Source organism: Leptopilina boulardi, unplaced genomic scaffold, assembly GCF_019393585.1.
Source record: "Leptopilina boulardi isolate dan_hultmark-lab unplaced genomic scaffold, ZJU_Lbou_2.1 LbouV2_55, whole genome shotgun sequence".
Taxonomy (NCBI): domain Eukaryota; kingdom Metazoa; phylum Arthropoda; class Insecta; order Hymenoptera; family Figitidae; genus Leptopilina; species Leptopilina boulardi.
In genome coordinates, this window is record NW_026138000.1 from 1,833,788 (window position 1) to 1,854,104 (window position 20,317).

At 22.7% G+C, this 20,317-nt stretch overlaps 1 protein-coding gene across 1 annotated transcript in view; it reads right to left on the minus strand.

Moving 5' to 3' along the window:
* The window catches only part of LOC127290007 (sodium- and chloride-dependent GABA transporter ine-like), an 18,386-nt gene extending 5,870 nt beyond the window's left edge, over window positions 1-12,516 (minus strand). The window contains exons 1-5 of the mRNA XM_051318344.1: window positions 12,068-12,516; window positions 8,904-9,681; window positions 5,749-5,939; window positions 1,851-1,985; window positions 3-225 (exon numbers count right to left, since the gene is read on the minus strand). Coding sequence (XP_051174301.1) covers window positions 3-225; window positions 1,851-1,985; window positions 5,749-5,939; window positions 8,904-9,631 — 1,277 coding nt within the window. The 5' untranslated portion in view covers window positions 9,632-9,681; window positions 12,068-12,516. The remainder of the gene's footprint in view (window positions 1-2; window positions 226-1,850; window positions 1,986-5,748; window positions 5,940-8,903; window positions 9,682-12,067) is intronic.
* Between the last annotated feature and the right edge of the window lie 7,801 nt (window positions 12,517-20,317).

Sequence of the window (20,317 nt, forward strand, 5' to 3'; positions counted from 1 at the left end):
ACTCGAAAAATTCTTCGGAAGGTGTTTTCGATGTCGTCGATGCAGATCTATTTTCTCTATTGAGTGCAGCCGACCAACAATGTTCAGTATTCCATAAATTATCGCAATCGGACCACGGTTGATCGGTTTTGAATGCAGTAAAAAAATAATATATTGCGTATGCTATTATCACGTTGTGGTATGTTGACATCAAAAAAGATATCACCACGGAAGACAAACCAGCTCCTGTAAATTTGTACAATAATAATAAAAATAAAAATTTAATTATATAATAATAATTATTATTATTATTACTATTATTATATAATTATTATTATTATTATTACTATTATTATTACTATTATTATATTATTATTAATATTACCAATCTAACCTATTAATTACTATTTAATAAATTAATTTCTGTTTAAAATCCAATTGCATTTAAAATTAAATTATTTTGTAAATTCAATTATTTATTTTAATTGTTCGATACCATTATTTCGCCTTATAAAAAATTGTCTTAAAAACGATGCGATTTAGCTATTGTGAACAAGCCTTAAATGTACATACAGCAGACGAATTAATTTGTTAACATTTGAGATCTTGCATTTAAAATAATTGACAACCCAACCCTGTCGACTAACCATTTTTTTCTATCGTCTTTGTGTTCTTCGAGCAGAATTCTTTTTTTTCACGTCATTGAACTTTGATGGCAATTGAATTCACAAAATAAGATCAAAGGCCATTATATAATATAATAATAAACCATTTTATTATTAACAATAAACAATGAAAGAAATGAATATAAAAGTGAATATAATCTGATATAATATAAAAAAAGGGTGTCATTAGAAGAAAAAATCATAATTGCATGAAAGTTATAAAGGTTATTATAATAAATATATATATAATAATTATAATAAACCTTTTTATTATTAACCATAAACAATGAAAGAAATGAATATGAAAGTGAATATAATCTGATATAATATTAAAAAAGGACAGTAAAATTTATTATTTCTTATTATTACAATTATTGTTATAATAATAATAATAATAATAATAATTATTATTATTTTTATTATTGTTATAATTATTATTATTATTTGTTTATTTATAATAATTCATTTATCTTTACTTTTTTCAAGAAATGTACAACAGACGAATTATTTGGCTAACATTTGAGATCCTGCATTTAAAATAATTGACTACCCAACCCTGTCGACTAACCTTTTTTTTCTATCGTCTTTGTGTTCTTCAAGCAGAATTCTTTTTTTTCACGTCATTAAACTTTGATGGCAATTGAATTCACAAAATAAGATCAAAGGCCATTATATAATATAATAATAAACCTTTTTATTATTAACCATAAACAATGAAAGAAATGAATATAAAAGTGAATATAATCTGATATAATATAAAAAAGGGTGTCATTAGAAGAAAAAATCGTAATTGCATAAAAGTTATAAAGGTTATTATAATAAATATATATATAATAATTATAATAAACCTTTTTATTATTAACCATAAACAATGAAAGAAATGAATATAAAAGTGAATATAATCTGATATAATATAAAAATAGGGATTTATTAGAACACCAAATAGTAATTGCATGTTAAATTTTATTATATAATTAATATAATTTATTATACCGTTTGAAAATGGCGTCTATTTTAAGGTTGGGATAAAAAATACTAATTTTTATCCTATAGTAAAAATTGACGCCATTTTTAGACGGGAGAATAAATGATTGGCTTTACACCCTGACTTCAGGTATCTAAAAGCGTCATGTTCGTGCCTGAGCGGTTAAAAAAATTTTTTTTTATTTATTTCTATAGAAAAAATTTTAATCAAATTTTGTATACCTTTTAAAAGAGGGCACATTTGTCCGAGAGCACCAATTGGCCCTCGACGAGTAAATTGACCTATTGCAAGTTCCATATACAATAATGGCACTCCACATACTATGAGTATTAAAAAATAAGGTACTAGAAAAACACCTGTAAAAAAAAATTAAATTATTTCCTTTATTTGCAATTAATTATTATTCCCCTTAATTATAATATATATATATAATTAATTATTAAATAATTAAATTGAAAAGTTAAATTAAATTAAAAAATTAAATTAAATTAAAAAATTAAATTACATTAAAAAATTAAATTACATCAAAAAATTAAATTTAATTTAAAAATTAAAAAAAATAATAATGTTAGAATGGGGTTTTTGATAATTCTATAAAAGATTTTAATGTTCTTATAATTTCTACAACTGAGATTGCCATGTATTATTTTACATGATTATTTTGTTGTTAGAATAATAATGACTACCCCGCTGCAAGCAAAAAAAAATCTATATATAAAATTAATATAATAATAATAAAAATAAAAAAAAAGTGAAAAAATAATTTTGAAAAATTGTGGACTTTAAAAAATATTTTTGTACTAGAAAACGTATTATTTGGCAAAGAAAAAAATGATTGGCTCTCTTTTACTCTGATAATAATAATAATTATCAAACAATGGTGAATGATTTAAGATACTACGACCTTATATTCTTCATAAAGCTCTAATTACTCAAGTTAATTAAACTAGATCCATATATGAGAACAGTAGGTCAATGTCTAGAGAATTTTAAAAGATATATAAACGAAATGCAAATTATAAATTTTTGAGATGATTTTGAAATAATATTAAATTAAAAATTAAAAAACAATAAAATAATAATTATTAACAAAATTTTCATTACTGTTATTATTATTACTACTTATTTTTATTTATTAAAAAAAAAAAATATGTAACGCGTTCTGAAGAAAAATGCAAAAAATTGTAGGTTATGTTTATGATCGTTTTATACCTTAGCTAAAAGTTCTGCTTATTTAATCATAAACATAACCTATAATTTTTTTAGGCTGAATCCACAATGGGCTTTTTAAATATGCTAAAAAGCCCATTGTGGATTCAGCCTAAAAAAATTATAGGTTATGTTTATGATTAAATAAGCAGAACTTTTAGCCAAGGTATAAAACGATCATAAACATAACCTACAATTTTTTAATCAGAACGAAATAAACGTAACCTATAAAAAAACAATAATACTAAACAAGGAGCCCATTGTGGACACAGCCTAAAAAATTATAGGTTATGTTTATGATAGTTTACTACTTTTTATGATTCATATGGATGATTATTATTATTCTTATAACAATAATAGTATTGATAATAATAATAATAATAATAATAATAATAATAATAATAATAATAGTAATAAATAAATTGATATACAAAAAAATTCTAAAAATATAAAAAAATCGAATTAAAAATAAATATAATAGAATGATTTAAATTTTGCAAAAAAAAGTATCTCTAACGGTCACTATTGGAATCCTTTGTTTTTAAAAGAAAAATTGCTCATTGAAATCGAAATCGTCATTTGCTGAGAAATATCGAGAAATTCAAAGAAGTGAAAGAGATATTACAAATACAATATTTTTTTTTATTTTGAATGCAAAATGACGTCACTGTCCTTCTATTAGAATGATGGTGATAAGAATTTACATGTTTATTCGTCGCATCATCGTCAGTGCAGCTTAATATGAGTCAGTATATCATCAGAAATTTTCTTGCGAATAGCTAAATGATCCCTTTTTTTTTAACAAAATTGTTATCATTATTTTTTGCCCCAAAAAAATAATTTCACAACTATTTTTCATTAAAAAAAATAAATATTTTTTTTGTTAAAAAAAATTATATTTTAGGAAAAATTAAAAAAATATTAATTTAAAATTTTATTTTATTTTAAAAATTAATTATTTAAAATTTTATTTTATTTTAAAAATTAATTATTTAAAATTTTATTTTATTTTAAAAATTAATTATTTAAAAAAAATTTATTTTCCATTTTTTGATTATTGAATTTTTTTTTTTTTATTAAATATTAAATATTTATTTATTTAAATACATTGATTATTATTTATTGAAAGATTTTTGAAATTTTTCTATTAATATAGTATGCGCGAAAAAAATATAATAACAATTTTTATTTAGCACGCGAAAAATAAAATTGTTTTGATTATAGCTTTGTAATAATTCAAAATTTTTTTCTTTATAATAAAAAGAGCATTAAGTTCTTTAGAAGGTCAGTATTCTCCAATTTCAAAGTAAATATTGCATTACAAAACTATTTTCATAGTCACTAAAAAAGAGACACTTGCCTACACAAACGGACGTGATGCAACTTTAGGAACTTGATACATGACCCTGATTTATAACTATTATTATAATTATTATACATATTTAAGTATATATAAATTTTTGTTTTTTTTTCAAAGGAATAAATTTATTTTACCAAAAATAATTATTTTAATATATATTTTTTTTTTAATTTTTCAATTTATATTTTGAAATAAATTAAAATTATTTTGAAATATCACAATTTTATCTAATTTTTATAATAGTAAAAATTATTATTAGTAGAATTTTTATTATTATTATTATTATTATTATTATTATTTACATTACAATTTTTATAGGTTACGTTTATTTCATTCTGATTAAAAAATTGTAGGTTATGTTTATGATCGTTTTATACCTTGGCTAAAAGTTCTGCTTATTCAATCATAAACATAACCTATAATTTTTTAGGCTGAATCCACAATGGGCTTTTTAGAATACTTAAAAGCCCATTGTGGATTCAGCCTAAAAAATTATAGGTTATGTTTATGATAGTTTACTACTTTTTATACTTTACATATGGGTGATTATTATTATTATTATTATTATTATTATTATTATTATTATTATTATTATTATTATTATTATTATTATTATTATTATTATCTATTATTATTATTATTATTATTATTATTATTTTATTTATTATTACCATTTTTTTAGTAAAAATAAATTATTTGTATAGAAAAATTTATTTATCAAAAAAATAAGGAAAAAAAAAAGAAAAATATTTTGAGTCAATAATAAATAAAATGAGTTGAATTATTATTTGAATTGACACTGATGATCACATTTGTAAATATTTGAGTAAATCGTGAGTAAAATTACGTAACTGAAAAAAAGGTCTTTATTTAATTATAACACATCGAGAATGAATTCAGATTTATGATTCAGCCACACGCAAAAATTTTAATCAATAAAAAATTATTATTCTTTTCGTAAAGTCTATTATTCATAAGATTTATTTGAATTTTCTATTTATTTATAAATTCAAGAATTTATTTTTTAATTACAATTATTATATATTTATTTAGTAATAAATAAATATTTAATTAATTTTTTTACAACAATAAAACATTGAAATTTGAAATTACCGCCAAAATTTTTTAGCGGGAAATTTAAAATGGAAAATTTCTTTATTTTTTAAATATATATATATATATATATATATATATATATATATATATATATATATATATATATATATATATATATTGTAACCGATCTTGAATTCTTGAGCGCGGGTGGACATTAAACGATTCACTAAATGAAAGATTAACTACCGGGCTCTACAATCTCCGTTAAAAAGCGAATAATAAAAGAATCATTATCCATGGACCTTGAGACATATGACCATATATATAAATATATATTATTATTAGAAGTGCTTGCGTTATATTATATTTCGCGTTTAGGATAGTGGAAAAAATTTTCTATTTATAATTTAAAAAAATTTTTTTTTCATTAAATTATATTATTATTATTATTATTATTATTATTATTATTAAAGTTTATGAAATGATTAGATTACCTCCACCACTTTTGTAACAAAGGTAGGGGAACCTCCACACGTTCCCGAGACCCACTGAATATCCAATACACGCGAGAACAAATTGCACTTTATTCTCCCAATGAGGTCTTTTTGGTTGTCGATAATCTTCCGGATCTGCAGCATCTCCATCGTCGTATGTGCTACACGTCGAGAGATCATCTTCCACCGGACTGAAAATTAAATGAAGAACCATTTTTTTTCGCTTTTTTTATTTAATTTTGAGGTTATTTTCTTCTTTTTTCGTTGTTCATCCTTAATATGATTTATATTTGGAGGTTATGTTGTCCTATTTCTATTGTGGAAGTATCCTAAAGTTACCTTTTGGAGGTTATGTTGCCCTATTTCTATTGTGAAAGTACCCTAAAGTTACCTTTTGGAGGTTATATTGCCCTTCTTCTATTGTGGATGTACCTTAAAACGATCTAAATTTGGAGGTTATTTTGCCCTCTTTTCATTGTGGAAATAACCTAAATCGACTCTAAATACGATTCCTAAAAACAACATAAATAAAGGTTATGTTCCCTTTCAATTAATATCATTGTAGAATTACCCTAAAGTGCCCTTAGAAAATAAGACTATGTTCGTCTGCAAATAATTACATTGTGAAATTACCCTAAATGGTCCTCAATAATAATAATAATAATAAGACCTAAAAATTTAGAGGAAAATAAATTTATTTATCTATTTTTCTTTCAAAAAAATGTATAGCAGACGAATTAATTTGTTAATATTTGAGATCCTGCATTTAAAATAATTGACAACCGAACCCTGTCGACTAACCTTTTTTTTTCTATCGTCTTTGTGTTTTTCAAGCAGAATTCTTTTTATTCACCTCATTGAACTTTGATGGCAAAGGTATTTTATTTAATGATTTAAAAAGTGTTGTATATAATTTAATTTAATTGTGAAAAATTTTATTATAATAAATATTATAATTATAATTTACCTTTTTATTATTAACCATAACAATGAAAGAAATGAATATGAAAGTGAATATAATCTGATATAATATAAAAAAAGTGATTCGCATGATTTTTTTGGAAATGAACATTTTGCCTTAAATTAAAGGAGATCGTTTTTTTTTGTGTGTTTAAAAATTAAGTCACATTAAAAGAATATAACCTTAAGGGACTTACGTATATATAAGAGTTAATTAAACCCACGCTCTTTAATTCAAGGTCTATTCAAAGATTCGTGTCACAAAGATAAAAGTATTATATATATATTTATAATTTTCAAGATTATAAATAAAAAAAAAAAACTTTGACCCTGAAAAATTTTGAAAAAATTGAATAGTTTTTGAAATTAGCAAAATGATATTTTTTTTGCAAAAATGTGCATAAAAAATACATGAAAAATTATAAATATTTTTAAAAATAATTAAAAATACTACTACTACTACTACTACTACTACTACTACTACTACTACTAATAATAATAATACTAATAATAATAATAATAATAATAATAATAAAAATAAAAGGTAATAATAATAATAATAAAAAAGATAAAAATATTAATAATAATAATAAAATATTTTAAATACAAAAAATAATGGATGATAAATTGAATTAAATTTAACTCAACCAATAAGTCAATTATAAATTTTATATAATCTTATTTTATTCTCGGAGATAAAATATATTGATAAGTTAATTTAAACCTACTTCCTCTATATAGAGGAGAAAAAATTATTCTTATCTTAAAATTTTAATCTTCTAATTTAAAAAATAAACTCACTCAACAGGAATGGCCCTCTGAAGTTTTGGTAAATTTATAACGAGATGATTTTTCAAAACACTAAATGTCATTTTTGCACTAAATTAATTCTAAGAATTTTTCTATTTTTTCAAAATTTTGCAACAAAAATCTTCAATTATTAATTAAAGTTTTTAAAAAATATACAAGGAATCAATTTAAAAAAATTTTTAATTAAAAAATTATATTTAAAATTTTTTTTTAAATTTTTAAATTAAAATCAAAATTGTTAAATAGATTTTTATTAAAAACTTAAAAAATTTATTTCGAATTTTTTCTCAATTGAACCTTTTCTTTCTATAGATTAGTTTGAACTGAAATATTGTGAATAAATTATATTGTATTTATAAGACCATCTGCTTTGGTTGCAAACAACGGGGAAGTGTTTTGTTTTTTATAAAAATTATCATCGTCCACGTGTGACTTTTTCTAAGGACGATATTTGACAAAAAAACAAATATCAATGAGAGCAGTTTGAAAAATATTTTTTGTCTACTATAATAATTAACGTGTTAAAAAATAGGATTTTACTGTTTATAAACAAAAGAAAAAATAGTTTCCTCGGCTCTAATTTTTTCAAAGAAACATAACCTCAAAAATTATTTTTTTAAAAGAAAAATACGGTAGTTTAATTATTTTTTCGGAGCTGTTAAAAGACTTGTAATAAATTTAGAAAATAAGAATAATTATACTAAAAATTAATAAATAATAATTGCTGTTTTTCAAAAAATTTCAGGTATTACTATGGATACACGTAAGAGGATTGAAGAAAAAGTGAAGTGGTTTTTAAAAAACAAGGTTTGTTTTATATTAATGATGAATAACAAAAATAACATTAAAAAAAACAAAACTTAGGTCCACATCGAATCAGAGGCTTTTTAAATGACAGAAATTTCAAATTTGTTCGAATTTTTAATTCAGGGTGTCTAACGGTCAGGGAATTTTTTTTTCCTAGCAATTGTTAGACACCCTAGAATTTTTAAAGACGCCGAATTTTCATTTGTCATAGTTTTTTGAATCAAAAGGAACCTGGACCTATTAGATCATAGTATAGCTTAGTGTCAGTCTCTAAATAATTTCTGTATGCTTCTAAATAATTTATTACCAGCAGTTAATTTTTTCCAAAGCACTAAATTCATTGAAGTGAAAATTAATTCCCATTAAAAAATATTCAGAACCGCTTTTTAACTAATTCTATTTCTCATAACTCTAAAAATTATTATTCTTCTCAGAAAGTTTTGTGACCGATTTCTACAATTGATTCCTAGGATGCTCTCGTAAGGAATCATCTCATCATATCAATTATTATTGTCCGAGTAGTACTCTTCACTCTCTCATTTTCTATCTCTAATATCATCACGTTAGGATATACTTACGTTGGCGGATGTACCATGTTAAGCAACTCTGATGGCGAAGTGGGCACTCTTCTTATCGTTAGTTTCCTCCCATCGGACGAACCCATACCAATTGAGGCTAGAGAGCGAATTGACACCGAATCAGGAAATGGTCTTCCATAGTGTCCACCATCAAAAACAATTGATGCCCAACTTGTTGCCGGCGGTTGTTGTTGTTGTTGCTGTTGACTATAATGATGTTGCTGTCCAAAATGCAATTGTTGTGGATCATCAGTTGCATTTGATTTTAATGATCTCATACTTGGAAATCGATAATGATGATTTTGATGATGTCTACCATAGAGTTCCATACCACGACTGATCCTTCCACTCTGTTGTACTATCGAAATCTCCCTGGATCCAGCATCCGTCAATCTACCAGATTGACAACCACGTGACGATGATGATAATTTCTCGTGAACACTGTCGGTACTGCTGTTACCACTGTTGGATCTTTTAACTCCATTTCCTGATGATAACGTTGAAGTGACAACTATCTTTTTATTAGTTGGGGTCAATAGACGTCCATTCTCCTCGGGAGAATCTGAATCTTGATCTTGTGATGATCTAATCATGTCCGGCTCACCATCAGCGTCTGATCCATCTTCCTCTGGCATTGTACTCATTTTTCTAACATTATTCTGTTTTCCCATTTGATTGGGCCTCTGCTGATGTTGTTGTTTAGGACTTAATTTTCCGTCGGTGATCATCACCTTTAGTATTTTAATTAACAGATCATCATTGCATTTCCTGATTTCATCTGTAATTATTAATTTTTTGTAACCTTGAATCTGTCTGCGAATATTTTTGGAATGCAATTTCTAGCTTCCGGTTGGTAATTAGAATTCTAATTTGGGTTATTGAATGGATTTATTTTTTAATTCCTCTTTTCAATAGATTAATAATTTTTGCAAATCAAGTGAATAATGAAGAAAATAATATCGAAAGATTTTAAAATACTATTATGTTGTTCTTGAGAAAATTTTATTATATTGTCTTATCGAATATAGTTTCTAGGTTTTCATTTTTAAATTCTTTATCTATTCAGAAGAATTGCCATTAGAAACGATACAATATTAATAAAAAGAAGAAAAAGCAGCAGAAATTAAATTAAAAAAAGAAGTCATTATTATTATTTATCATCAACTGAATAAATATGAATCGTACATTAAACGTCGGGAAAAAAGTAAACAAATGAAAAAAATGCCAAAAGAGAAAAAAATGAGAGACAGAGAAATAAGAATTTTTGTCATATCTGTTGCACACTATATGCCTCAAGAAACAAGTGCAATGATAAGGATAATAATGAATCGATAAAAATTCAAGGAAAAGTTTATAAAATGACATCAAGAACAGTTGAGAAACATTATATGATTATGATTATGTCTATAGACATATATATATATATATATATATATATATATACATATAATATATATAGTTGATTAAAGAAAAGACAGAAAGATGATAAGAAAAATTCGCAATATTAATTTTTCTCAAAAAAAGGAGGGAGGGAAAATATAATGTTATTCTCTTTTAAAACTTTTTCTTTTTACAATTCCTTTAATTTTTCTATTTCTAATTATTCCTCCAATTCGATAAATAAAAATTTATAATAATTAATAATAATTTTTTTCTTCTTTTTTAATAATTTTTTTACTATATACAAAATCAGTTTCAAAATTTTACGAAAACTTAATTCAACAAAACATGGAATTGAAAAAAAAAATTTTATTTAAAAAGAAAAACGGAAAATATAATAAATTTTATTTTTAAAAAATTTCAGATATGACTATATGGACACGCACGAAAAAGGATTGAAGAAAAATTGAAGTGGTTTTTAAAAGAACAAGGTTTGTTTTATATTAATGATGAATAACAAATAACGTTTAAAAAAAAATATATTTTGTTCCACTTTGAATCAGTGGCTGAATATTTGCTTTTGAATATTATTAATTCTTTAGTATAATTAACTAAAATTTTTGGATATTTTTCTAAATTTTTTCCCCCTTGCCCTTTCTTCTAAATTTTTAAAATAATTTTAATGAAATTCTTCACAAATTCGATTATCTTAAATTTTTTTTTTTATTATTTTATGAAATTCAACAGTTTTTATTAAACTTTTTTTGTCACACATTCTTAAATAATATTTTAAAAATAAAATTTTACGAAAACTTAATTTCATAAAACATGGAATGGAAAAATATATAACAAATTTTATTTAAAAAGAAAAATGGAATATATAATAAATTTTATTTTTAAAAAATTTCAGATATGACTATATGGACACGCACGAAAAAGGATTGAAGAAAAATTGAAGTGGTTTTTAAAAGAACAAGGTTTGTTTTATATTAATGATGAATAACAAATAAGGTTCAAAAAAATATTTTGTTCCACTTTGAATCAGTTGCTGAATATTTCCTTTTAAATATTAATTCTTTAGTATAATTAACTAAAATTTTTGGATATTTTTCTAAATTTTTTCCCCCTTGCCCTTTCTTCTAAATTTTTAAAATAATTTTAATGAAATTCTTCACAAATTCGATTATCTTAAATTTTTTTTTTTTATTATTTTATGAAATTCAACAGTTTTTATTAAATTTTTTTTGTCACACATCCTTAAATAATATTTCTTCTTTAAAATAATTTTTTTTTTTTATAATTCCTCAAATTTTAATTTTCCTAATTTTTAATTCCATGTAATTTTCATTATTTTTCTTATAGTTCCTTAAATAATTAATTAATATTTCTTCTCATAATTCCTTAAATAATTTTCCTTTTTCTTCTTACAATTCCTTAAATAAATTATCCCAACTGCACGCACCAATTATTTTTTGCTGCAATTTTTTTTTTCGTTGAAAACACTCACAAAAACAGATGCAAATCCAAAATTTAAAAAAAAATTTAGTTTTATCAAAAAATTATTAACAGACGGATTGCCCTTGAGAAGGGGTGGCCTTGAACGTTTGAAAAACGAGTTTAATAATTGCCGGACGGAAGAGAGTTAGCATTCCAACAAGTGTGTGTCTTGTCACACACATATATATGTAACAGATTAAAAAAAAAAAAAAAATAATTCTTAATATTTGTACTAAGAAATTTCTTGTCAGTACATTGTATACAATAAAAATTGTATTAGTACTTACAAAAACAGAAACAATTTTCGTTCTGCTAATTAAGAAAAAAGAATTTTTTTTTTGGAACTCTGATGATAATATGACACATGTAGTTGTGGTGCACACGTGAGTCACGTGACCGGAACCCTCCAGGCGCCACTGTGAGATGTTTCGACCTCGGTATATACGATGCTCGGTATAACGTTTAACAAACGATCACGTTTAACCAACTGAAAGTCAACGCGCAAAGTGACAATTACTTATATATTTTTTTTTTATTAATCTATAATCGAGTATTACACAGCTTCCTAATATGTATTATATAAAAAAAAATAATAATAATAATGAAACGTGATGAGAGAGAGAGGCAAGTCCGAGAGAGAACCGGGTCCGCGGCTATTTGGAGCGATAAAAGGCGCGGCGCGGTTTATTCTCTTTCTCACTTTTTTATCTCGATGAACACGCCACCAACTGGGATTGGAGTGCAACTAAAAATTGTAGACACATATGTAATCTTTGCAGATTTTTACCTCCTCTCCGCGGGGTCCCACACACCTCCCACTTGTTACAGGGCCGACTTCATTCATTGTGGAGTTGTAGATTGTATTTCTCTTTCTCTCTGTATATAGTCTTTAAATTTGAAGTTAGTGATTTACTTTTTCCTTTTGAATTAGTTAAATTTTACTCTAATTCAATTTTTTAATTAATTTGTTAAATTTTACTAATTTCAATTTTGTTCACTATTAATTCGGTAAATTTTACTGTATCAGAAGAAGGTAGCCTTCGAAGGCAAAAAAAACTAGAAATTTAGGGAAAAAAGCTGTATGGAATGACCCCAAAAAAAAAATCCAAAAAACGGTTAAAAAATTTTGAAGACATTAACGGATCGTTAGGAAATTTGGTTAATTATGTTATTTGCGATGAATAACAGTAATTAAAGGTGGAAAAATACAAATTTTTGGAAAAAATTTTTTAATTATTTACGGAATTACCCAAAAAAAAAATCCAAAAAACCGTTATAACTTCTAGAAAAATTAACAGATTATTATGAAACTTCGTAATTATGTTCTTTGCTTTGAATAAAACCATTAAATGTCAGAAAACATACAAATTTTGAAAAAAAGTTTATAATCATTACGGAATGACCCAAAAAAAAAAAAATTCAAAAAAACCCTTATAACTTCTAAACTAATTAACGAATCGTTATGAAACTTGGTAACTATTTTCTTTGTTTTGAATAAAACCAATTAATGGTAGAAAGAAATACAAATTTAGGGGAAAAAATATTTTATTACAATGGAATGACCCAAAAAAAATTCAAAAAACTTTTATAACTTCTAAATAAATTAGCGGATCGTTATGAAACTTGGTAGCTATGTTCTTTACTTTGAATTACACCATTTAAAGGCAGATAAATACAAATTTTTCGAAAAAAGCGTTTTATTATTACGGAATGACCCCAAAAAAAATTCAAAAAACTTTTATAACTTCTGAAGAAATTAACGGATCGTTATGAAATTTGGTAGCTATGTTCTTTACTTTGAATTACATCATTTAAAGGCAGAAAAATACAAATTTTTCGAAAAAAGCGTTTTATTACTACGGAATGACCCCAAAAAAAAATCAAAAAACGATTATAACTTTTGAAGAAATTAACGGATCGTTATGAAATTTGGTAGCTATGTTCTTTACTTTGAATTACATCATTTAAAGGCAGAAAAATACAAATTTTTCGAAAAAAGCGTTTTATTACTACGGAATGACCCCAAAAAAAAATCAAAAAACGATTATAACTTTTGAAGAAATTAACGGATCGTTATGAAATTTGGTAGCTATGTTCTTTACTTTGAATTACATCATTTAAAGGCAGAAAAATACAAATTTTTCGAAAAAAGCGTATTATTATTATTATTATTATGGAATATCCCCAAAAAAATTTAAAAAAACGGTTATAACTTCTAAAAAAATTAACGGTTTGTTTTAAAACTTGCTAATTATATTCCTTGCTTTGAATGAAACCATTTAATTGCCAAAAAAAATTCAAAAGGGAATTAGTTTGTAATTACTATGGAATGACTTCAAAAAAAAAAATCCAAAAAACCGTTATAACTTCTAAAAAAATTAACGGATCGTTATAAAATTTGGTAATTATGTTCTTTGCCTTAAATGACACAATTTAAAGGCGGAAAAATACAAATTTTGCAAAAAAAAAAGTTTATAATCATTACGGAATGACCCAAAAAAAAAAAAAAATTCAAAAAAACTCTTATAACTTCTAAACAAATTAAAGAATCGTTATGAAACTTGGTAATTATGTACTTTACTATGAATAGCACTAGATTTAAGGTGGAAAAATAGAAATTTAAGTGAAAAAAATCTTATACAAAAAATAAAATAGCATAAAAAAAAATTTTTTTTTTCTCTTCTTCATTGACTATGCGACAGATGGCAGATCGTGTACCATTTTCTGTTCAAAGATTGTATTCTGTCTTGTCAAGATATTATTTATCTACTGAGAACACAAATAACTTCCTTTATCTACTGAAAGAGTATACATTTCTTACTTATCAATTTATATTCATTTAAATATATAGGTTTTAACATTTAAAAATTTATAATAATAATAATAATTTATAATAATTATTTATAATAAAAATATTTATAATAATAATTTATTTTAAATTAATTTTATATTAAATTTTAAAAGAATTTTTATAATAATTTTTTTTCAAATTTTCTAAAACTTCAAATTTAAAAAATTTTTGAAATACTTTTTGAAAAATTAAAAAAAAAATTCTAAAAAATAAATTATTTTTACAACTTATTTCCTGGGTGATGATATTTTATTGTTTATATATATATATATATATGTGTGAAGGGAGTAGTGCAATTATCATTATAGCTAGTGCAAACTGGGACCTTGGGGTGAACGATTTACATGGGAATTGTTTATTCTTTCGCGATTCGAATATATATATATATATATATATATATATATATATATATATATATATATGTATATACATATATACAATAATTTACATATAGTGGCACATTTAGATCGTAGATTCCTGCTTTATCTGCATCTGTCGCAGAAAATAATTTACCTGAGGCGGGGCAAAAGTGAAAGTTCTCACGAATAGCAAAATCAAAGGTCGACTCATCTCTATGGGAATAGGCTCTATATATATAACAAAAAGTTCAATTATTACCGTTGTAATTTTTAATTAGATTAGAATTCAAAATAATAATTATAAAAATGTTAATGCCCTAAAAATTATCTATGAGCGAAATTTTTTTACTCTTTGTATAATTTTTCAATTCAATAGCAAACAAAATTAACTATTTTGTTTGAGTTGATTCAATAGCAAAAAATAAGTCTTCTACTATTTATTTGACTCAATTCAATAGTAGAAGTTGTCAACTATTTATTTGATTCAATTCAATAGCAGAAGTTGTCAACTATTTAACTCAATTCAATAGTAGAAGTTGTCAACTATTTATTTGACTCAATTCAATAGTAGAAGGTGTCAACTATTTATTTGACTCGATTTAATAGAAAACACTTTCAACTATTTATTTGACTCAATTTAATAGTAGAAGTTTTCAACTATTTATTTTACTCAATTCAATAGTAGAAGTTTTCAACTATTTATTTGACTCAATTCAATAGTAGAAGTTGTCAACTATTTATTTGACTCAATTCAATAGTAAACATTGTCAACTATTTATTTTAATTGTATTCAACAATTTAATTGATTTAATTCAATAGCAAACACTGTCAACTATTTTTTTGACACAATTCAATAGCAAATATTCACAAATAATTGACACAATTAAATAGCAAACGTTTTACAACTATTTAATTGACTTAATTCAATTATTTTACATAAAATTCAATAGCAAAAGTCATCTACTATTTATTCGACTCAATTCAATAGTAAACGTTGTCAAAACTATTTATTTAACTCGATTTAACAATTTTTTTTGACTTAATTTAATAGAAAACACTATCAACTATTTATTTGACACAATTCAATAGTAGAAGTTGTCAACTATTTATTTTAATTCTATTTAACAATTTAATTGATTTAATTCAATAGCAAACACTGTCAACTATTTTTTTGACACAATTCAATAGCAAATATTCACAAATAATTGACACAATTAAATAGCAAACGTTTGACAACTATTTAATTGACTTAATTTAATTATTTTACATAATTCAATAGCAAAAGTCATCTACTATTTATTCGACTCAATTCAATAGTAAATGTTGTTAACTATTTATTTCACTCAATTAAATAATAGAAGTTGTCAACTATTTATTAGACTCAATTCAATAGTAGAAGTTGTCAACTATTTATTTGACTCAATTCAACTATACATTTGACATATTTTAATAGCAAACCTTTTTTTCAAACTGTTTAGTTGACTTACTTCAATAGCAAATATTGATAACTAATTATTTGACACAAATCAATAGTAAATATTTTTACAACCATTTATTTAATTTAATTCAATAGCAAACATTTTTAACACATTATTTGACTCAATTTGATACGGATTTTAGGAAAACATTATTTTGACGTCATTCAATAACAAATATCATCAACTATTTAATGGACTCTATTCAATAGCTTTCTTTTTTAACTATTTATTTAACTTGATTCAATAGAATTTTTTTTTAAACTATTTCTTTGATTAAATTTGATAGCATAAAGTATTAACTTTGTACTTTACACAATTCAATAGTAATTTTATCAACTATTGAATATTTGCTACACAATTCAATAGCTATTTTATCAAGCACTTAATATTATTCAATTAAATAGCGACGTAAATTAAATTGATTTACCAAATTTCAAAATATTTCAATTTTATGTTATTTCTTTTTTTTTGGTTTAATTCAATAGCAATATTTGTAACTAAACTAATAGAAAATAGTATATATAAAATGGAAAATAGTATTTCAAAAATAGCAAATGGTATATTAAAAATAGAAAATAATATACCAAAAATAGCAAATAGTAAAACAAAATTAGAAAATAGTAATTAAAAAATAGCAGATAGTATAGAAAATATAGAAAATAGTAAAGTAAATAATATATAATAAACAGAAAATAGTATAGTAAATAATAAATCGAAAATATCAAATAGTATAGCAAAATAGAAAATAGCAATAAATATAGTAAATAGTATATAAAAATAGTAAATAATCTAGCAAAAATAGCAAATAGTACAGCAAAATAATAAATAGTATATCAAAAATAGCAAATAGTATAGCAAAAATAGAAAATAGTATATTAAAAATAGCAAATAGTATATCAAAATAGTAAATAGTATAGAAAATATTATCGTATATAGTATATTAAAAATGGTAAATAGTTAATAGTAAATAGCAAATAGAAAATAGTAAAATAACAATAAATATAGTAAATAGTATATAAAAATAGTAAATAATCTAGCAAAAATAGCAAATAGTACAGCAAAATAATAAATAGTATAGCAAACATAGAAAAAAGTAGAGTAAATAGTTTATCAAAAATAGCAAATGGTATAACAAAAATAAAAAATAGTATATTAAAAATAGCAAATAGTATAGCAAAATTGTGAATAAATATAGTAAATATTATAGTACATAGTATATTAAAAATGGTAAATAGTTAATAGTAAAAAGTAAATAGCAAATAGTAAATAGCAAATAGAAAATAGCAAATAGTAAAATAACAATAAATGTAGTAAATAGTATAAAAAAATAGTAAATAATCTAGCAAAAATAGCAAATAGTACAGCAAAATAATAAATAGTATATCAAAAATAGCAAATAGTATAGCAAAAATAGAAAATAGTATATTAAAAATAGCAAATAGTATATCAAAATAGTAAATAGTATAGAAAATATTATCGTATATAGTATATTAAAAATGGTAAATAGTTAATAGTAAATAGCAAATAGAAAATAGTAAAATAACAATAAATATAGTAAATAGTATATAAAAATAGTAAATAATCTAGCAAAAATAGCAAATAGTACAGCAAAATAATAAATAGTATAGCAAACATAGAAAAAAGTAGAGTAAATAGTTTATCAAAAATAGCAAATGGTATAACAAAAATAAAAAATAGTATATTAAAAATAGCAAATAGTATAGCAAAATTGTGAATAAATATAGTAAATATTATAGTACATAGTATATTAAAAATGGTAAATAGTTAATAGTAAAAAGTAAATAGCAAATAGTAAATAGCAAATAGAAAATAGCAAATAGTAAAATAACAATAAATGTAGTAAATAGTATAAAAAAATAGTAAATAATCTAGCAAAAATAGCAAATACTACAGCAAAATAATAAATAGTATAGCAAAAATAGCAAATAGTATAGTAAATAGTTTATCAAAAATATCAAATGGTATAGAAAATATTATAGTACATAGTATATTAAAAATGGTAAATAGTTAATAGTAAATAGTAAGTAGCAAATAGTAAATAGGAAATAGTAAATAGCAAATAGCAAATAGTAAGTAGCAAATAGTAAATAGTAAATAGCAAATAGCAAATAGTAAATAACAAATAGTACATAGTAAAATAGTAAATAGTAAATTGCAAATAGTAAATAACAATTAGTACATAGTAAAATAGTAAATAGCAAATAGCAAATAGTAAATAACAAATAGTACATAGTAAAATAGTAAATAGTATATCAAAAATAGCAAAATCATATCAAATAGTGTATCAAAAATAGTATATTGTTGCAAATACTAAAAATATTTTAATTAAAACCAGTATTACTATTAAATCAATCAAATAACAAAAAAAAAATTCTCCCTATCTATATTTTGAAATGAAATCTTCTAGTGATTTAATAGTATTAAATTATATTTTGAAAAATAAGAAATAAAAAAATAAATAACAGAATGATTAGTTATGTCCTGGGCATTTGTATTATAATATGATAATTCTCTCTTTGTTTGATCTATGTCCTTGAGGAAGGATTGGCAGAGAGGAACTTGTACTTATCGTTATAGTAACTATATGACTACTCGAACATAATCTATTGGCACGAACATTGTGCCAAGGCCTAGAAGTTCATTTCCCACGAAAGACTGGGAGTTACCAGGCATTTGCCTATGGGCTCAAAAGAACGATCCTTTTAACAATTCCAAAGATAAACACCCATATATGCAATAACTATTTTATTTTTGTCTGATTAATTTTTTTTTTAAATTATAAAATAAAGCAAATAATATATATTTTTTATTCATTAAAAAAGGATATTTTTTTTAATGAATTAAAAAAAAAGAATTAATAAGATATAAGAATTAATAAAAAGAATTTAATAATTTAATGAGAATTTAATTTAATTTATTTAATTGTAATAAAAACAATTGTATTTTTTGATTTAATTAAAAAAAGCAATTAAATTTTTCTATTTAATTAAAATAAAAGTAATTTTTTTATTTAATTAAACATATCTTGATTAAAAAATTTTAGGTTATGTTTATGATATTTTTACCATGGATTCAAAAATTATAGTTTATTTTTATGATTTTTTTCATTCGAAAAATTATAGGTTATGTTTATTATAGTTTTAATTAAAAACATACAGGTTATGTTTACGATATTTTTACCTTGATTTAAAAATTATAGGTAATGTTTATGATAGTTTAAAGTGAAAAATACATAAAGAGCCCAAAAGTAATTAAACTTTTTTTATTTATTTAAAATACATGGATTAAAAAAATTGCAGGTTATGTTAGAAAAGAAAATATAAGTTATGTTAATATTTTTGCATTCATTGAAAAATTGTAGGTTAATTAAAAAAAAAAAAATATGTAATTTAAAAAAATTGTAATAAAAAAAGTTTTTAATTAAAAAAAATCACTTTTATATTACAAATTTTCTAATTTGGAAAATTTTTGTTATTTACTAATATAAATGACGCAAGAAATTTTGTTAACGATTTTCAAATTATAATCTAAGATCCATTAAGATGGTTCTCGCATCTCTTTGAATATTTATTTTTTTATCTCTAAATATACATTTTTATGGAAATTAAACTATCATTAGAAAGATCAATTTCTGTTTTCGCTTATATATAAAAGATTTTTAGATTTTTGTTATTTTTTTTTTTTTTTTTTTTTTTGTTAATCCCATACTTTAAAAACCACTTTTATAAATGTAATCAAATTGCATGTAAATTTCAAAAGGACGTCAATATTTCTACTGGATTTTGAATTTCATTAAAATTCATTTTCGATATATATATAAAAAAAAAA